This window comes from Osmia bicornis, chromosome 9, assembly GCF_907164935.1.
Source record: "Osmia bicornis bicornis chromosome 9, iOsmBic2.1, whole genome shotgun sequence".
NCBI classification, from domain to species: domain Eukaryota; kingdom Metazoa; phylum Arthropoda; class Insecta; order Hymenoptera; family Megachilidae; genus Osmia; species Osmia bicornis.
In genome coordinates this window covers 4,177,473-4,182,802 of record NC_060224.1, presented here as the reverse complement: position 1 = coordinate 4,182,802, position 5,330 = coordinate 4,177,473, and the positions used below count along the sequence as shown (strand labels likewise).

The 5,330-nt window shown below is 27.9% G+C and overlaps 1 protein-coding gene across 2 annotated transcripts; it reads right to left on the bottom strand.

Annotated features, from left to right (window-relative positions):
- Positions 1-237: 237 nt before the first annotated feature.
- On the bottom strand, positions 238-5,046 carry LOC114879040 (tetraspanin-31-B). 2 transcript variants are annotated; one of them, XR_003789844.2, is made up of 7 exons: positions 4,471-5,046; positions 3,933-4,100; positions 3,699-3,797; positions 3,496-3,615; positions 3,290-3,418; positions 2,986-3,113; positions 2,711-2,803 (listed from the first exon to the last, which is right to left on the bottom strand). XR_003789844.2 is itself a non-coding variant. In XM_029193516.2 (6 exons), exons 1-6 carry the CDS (start codon positions 4,528-4,530, stop codon positions 2,729-2,731), a joined length of 651 nt encoding a protein of 216 aa, XP_029049349.1. In that variant the 5' UTR covers positions 4,531-5,046; the 3' UTR covers positions 238-2,728. The 2 variants fall into 2 exon arrangements, 1 of the variants encoding a protein (XP_029049349.1); XM_029193516.2 differs by lacking the exon at positions 2,986-3,113 and having other exon boundaries at positions 238-2,803.
- Positions 5,047-5,330: the final 284 nt, after the last annotated feature.

The window sequence follows — 5,330 nt, the reverse complement described above, 5'->3', positions numbered from 1 at the left end:
CTTTTGTTTCTATTTAATCTCTGTTTTATTTTTTTCAGGAACTATGCCTTTGAGATTCTGTAGTGTACCACATTGCAAATACAATTTTACGGAAAGGAAATTAATAATAATGAATGCATGGTCAGTATTGTTTAATTATGTACTTATATAATGCCGTGACGTTTGCATGGCCATAAAAGACATTACATTTTGGGACAGTAGGTATTGAATATGGTTAAGAATAAAAATTCAGTAAAGTAATTTTACTATGCGATATATTATATATATTTGTTCAAAGAAACCAAATTACAGAACCACATAACATATTATTAATACAAAACAATATTTAAAATACTAATATAAAATAACACTACAAACATTTGTAAATAATTATCTAAATTTTACAAATATTTCTAATAATTGTAAAATAGTTATATGGAATGATCAAGACTATTTAAAAGCATCACTGCTTTTTACATTTAAAATTGAAACGCAAAGTGATTACTATACGGAAATTGTAAATAATTTCGAACTAATTTCTTAGTTAATTCGTTTACATTATATTAAGTGTAAGATGGATCTATTTTAAAAGAAATACCTTTTTACTATTGCTATATCATCTGAAATATACCTATATTTAATAATATGCAGATATTCATTAATTATACAAGTTGTTCTGTCCTACTGGGTCAGGTTATAATTCTAAAATGATATAAGATAGAATGAAATATGTTTAGAAAAAATTAAATGATGTCGAATGAAGCATCAAGTGACGCGTGTGTCTGCACCGGAAGTGGAGTGTATACTTTCGAATATATTGAATATTATATTGCGATACATCAAAAAAGAGACTTTTCTTTGTCTTTTCCTAAGATAGCTTTTGAAGTAATCAATTTTCGACCCAAATGTCTTTATACTTTTTTATAGAGAATTAAAATACGCTTCCATTGATGTATAGCACAATACACAATTCCATTTTAAAAAATTAAGATGACCTCGAAATTTTTAGAACACCCCCACTTTCAGTGCTATCATATGCATCACACGATGTTCTATTCGACACCATTTAATTTTTCTATCCTATACCATTTGAAAGCAATAGCTTGACTCAGTTGAATGAAACACCCTGTATATACATATAGGAATGTATTAATATGTTATGTACTAAAACACGCATTTATCTTAAATTGTATTTTACTTTTATCATTACAATTAATGTTATTCTTGATATATTCAAATCTCTGATTGGGTAAAAGTTATACTCTTGTTACAGTCCTTTGAATTCTTTTTCTAATTTTCGAAATATTATTGAGTTCGATATCATTTCTTTGGTTTAAAATACATAACATACTGAATTCTGTTTTTTATTGTGTTGCATAATATGCACAAAGATGCTGTGAATTACAGATATGATTTTTATCAAGTGTTTATAGTATATATTTTTGATGAAAATAAAAAGGTATAAAAACTGGAAAAAGTAATTAATATTGAAGTACTAATCTGAATGTAAAGTAATATTTAAATGGTAATATTTGGTGAATTAGAATTTTCGTACAATCGTACGAAGCGTGCAGTTTCAGTGCACAAGATTGAAATGCATATTTGATTAAAATGCTTAATTTATAATATACCAGTAATATGTATTTCAAGCATGAAGTATAATTATGAATCTTTTTTATAAATGAACTTACATAAACAATGAAAATTCTAATATATCTGGAAGTATAACTATTAAAAGATTATTATTATTATTTAATAATAATAATTGAAGGTTGAATAATTTGAAAGATTCAATAGAATATTTTTAACGTACCTCATGTAAAGCTCAAATACACATCTAACAAACTATAATGAAAAAAATAACGAAAATTACAGGAAATAGATGTTATTTTAATATATATGGCAGTAGTATGATAATATTTCAAGATGAAAGATTCTTGTCTTAATTATCATGCCATATTTAATTTCTTTTTTGCAATATATTTGATTCAATAGCGAAACACTATTAATATCTTATAATTCTTAGTGAAATTATTCTTTCTGATTAAAGTAATTTGATGAAGATTTGTTTGATTGAAGTTTAATTAAAAGGAAATCTGTTTTAAAAATACGTATACAATGTATACCTTGTATCGAAGGATTTTCAAAAGATACTGATTCAATTAGTTTAAATATTGTTCGAATTTAAAGCATAAAAGATTTTATTCAAGAAAAAAAATTAATTAACTAAAAATCTCATATTTTTTACAAATTTAGAATTTTTTTTTTAAGTATAAGGTTATAGGGTAAAAAATGGCGGGTAAAGGTCACATTGTAAAAAAAAAAATTGGCAAATGAAGAAACTCAATTTCGCAGAAACGCGCTTGCATAAATGTATCTAGGTATTAAACTACAAGGCGCATTGAGGCTTAGTACAATTGTTCTAAATGGATGACTAGAGCACACATTTTAACTATCGTTTGTCTAATGCGTTCTAAAATCTATGACTGTCCACTTTTCAAATGCATTGTATCCATTCCCGGTTGAGCATTATAAACTGCAGTGAAAGACAAACAGTTCCTTGAGAATTGTGTTATATGCAATGTGATGTTTGTACTGTGGAAAAAAGAAATTAATTCTTTGATTCCTAACTAAACACGAATAAAAATTGGAGTCGAGTAATTCGTTCATATTTTTCGTTATAGCACTTCAGTATAAAAAAAAAAGTATTTTTATCTGTAAAGTGTATTAATTATCTCGATAAAAATAATTATGCTAAGAAAAAACGGCTTTCATGTGGTTTTAATTGATTTCTGTACCGTCTTGCCAAGAAAGCTGCGATCACCTGAAAAAGTGTAAATGTATAATTTACACCAAATCAGTAATTCGTGTTTTAATTAATATACTAGTGCATTACATTGAGACCTGTGTTATACATAAAATACGTGAGTGACATAAAAAAATGTTTTTTGTAAATATCAGTATGATAACATATAAAATAGAAGATCACAACATGAAAGCACCCACCATCTATTAGGAGGATCGTATGAGGTGACAGAGGATATAGCGATGGTGTTAGACTAGAGGAAAGCACTAGGATTAGCTCGTGGATCTTTCTGATTCCTGTACCGCACGGTCAACCAAACACCAACGAACTGTAATGGGTATACAAGTTAACATCTGCTAAATAACACTGTTCAGTGCAACAAAGAAACAGTTGACAAGTGTAATTTATATTTTAAGCAGCATAAAATTATCACATTGCACTTAAAATGAATACATTTTCTCTAAATAATAATGCTATATGAAATAGAAAATTATTCACATTTACCTCTGTAAAGCTGAAGAATAATCCTATGCTGCCGCATAATTTAAAAGCATAATCAATTGTGGATTGTAATTTCTGCATACATGATGGACATTCACATTCAGTATCAGTAGGGTATTGGCAGCAACGTTTCTGAAACATAGAAACATAACATTAGAGAAAATTTACATTGAAATATATTTAGTATCTTACCAGTAAAATAGACTTACATTTTTGCAAGATACTGGTTCTTTATCATTTAAAACTACGCTGACAGTATCATTAAACCCGCAACAATTGAAAGTAGTCTCAACCTTTTCTCTTAAATCATCTTCAACGTGTCTCCAGCCCTAAAATTAACATATTTGATGTTTTTTATATAAAATGATGATGATATTGATGGTAATAAGAATATCATTAACATTAATATTACCTGTTCTGCTAACTGTTCTTGTTGTTTGGTATTAACAGCAAGACAAGCACAAGCAATGCTAAACTGAATCAAGAACAGAAGGAACAAGATAAGCATGTACTGTTAAAAATATTATTAAGGATCAATTTCTCAAAATGTAATAAATGAAATGTTACATAAAGAATCTCTATAGAACATGTACATAAATGAGTATGAAAAGTGTAAAGTACTCAATATTATTTTATAAAAGGATACAAAGAACAATAGAACTTGATGGTGTTTTACAGCACCAATGAGACCAAGTATAGAAATTAGAATTAGGATCACACCGCATGCTAAAATTCCTCCAATTATAGGAAGATTTGTAACTAAAGCAGAAGCTCTTCCATAAACAGCTACACCAATTAAAATAAATGCAACAACCTGAAATATTAAAACATTTTAATATAAATATGTGATTTTAAAAGTATATTAAAAAACAATGTAAATATTATCTTTGGATCTACATCTTTTAATAAATATTAACAGAAAAGTACAATTTTATATGAATAAGTTAGGCTGTTATTATAAGATAATAACTATTCACATAACGTATATTTTTTTATCATTTTTACAAATTATATCAATTAGTAGATCATTATCATTTATAATTCGAACTGGATAAAACCAGATACAATATTTATTTAATCGCAGTCGCAAAGTGAACGATCCTCCGATATTAAAAATATTATTCAAGCTGAAGGCTTTTGTTCAAAGTGGTCCAAGCAATCCTGTTTCTGGAAGTTCTGCTTACAATGTAAAGGATGTTTAGGGCCGTCAATGCATTTTTGGAGCACGTAAAGCCGCCGCACATCTTCGTATTTGGGCTTTGTTCTTTCCGGTGTATTCACTCGTGAGAGTTCGTCGATTTTTTGAATCACGTGATTCTGAGAATCCGTATACTCTGCTATTAATACCGCGAACTAATAAAAAAAATACGTATACATTAACTGGTGCAATGAACAAATATATCGCCACCCTTCCTTTGATGGCAGACAATTGCGACTGCTCGCACTGCAACACGTCGACTGCATTCGAACTCTCGATCTCTCGTTCGATTCATTACGCGCGAAAAACAAACGTAACAAGTAAAACTACTGGTTTATTTTTATATAACGACATATTATAACGAAATATTATTTATTATATTCATTTGAGTATTTTAAATGCGATGTATTCATTCATTTAATCAGTGTTTTAATTGTAATCTAACAAAGCTTATATTTTTATAGATTAAAATTTAAAAAACACTTTTACGTGTAATTTTAAATGAAATTTTTAACGCATTCTATAAGCACGTACATTTTTAATGAAGTTTTATGCATATTGATAAAATCTTGCTAACTGTAACTGAAATACAACGCAGTATGTTCCACCCGGTTTTGAAGAATGTTTAGTTTCTGTCAGGAATAAAAAATAGAGGTATCATAAATGTATCGCGATAACACGTAAAATAGATTAGTATTCTTCATGCCGGATTCAAATTAAACATTAGAGATAACGTATGCACGAGTTTATTTTTCCACAATATGTAAGATTTTTACAAAATATTTGAGTGTTACTGAAACATTTGTTCCTTGAACGTTCAATGTAATAAATTTCAATGTCATAATA

What these genes read in the sequence shown, in the direction of transcription:
- LOC114879040 (XM_029193516.2), bottom strand. Translation starts at nt 4,530, where the DNA reads ATGTGCGGCGGCTTTACGTGCTCCAAAAATGCATTGACGGCCCTAAAC. An exon ending in CCCTAAACATCCTTTACATT is followed by an intron (nt 4,101 to 4,470) that starts GTAAGCAGAACT and finishes TTAATATTTCAG; the next exon opens with GTTGTTGCATTTATTTTAAT. An exon ending in AAGAACAGTTAGCAGAACAG is followed by an intron (nt 3,616 to 3,698) that starts GTAATATTAATG and finishes TGTTAATTTTAG; the next exon opens with GGCTGGAGACACGTTGAAGA.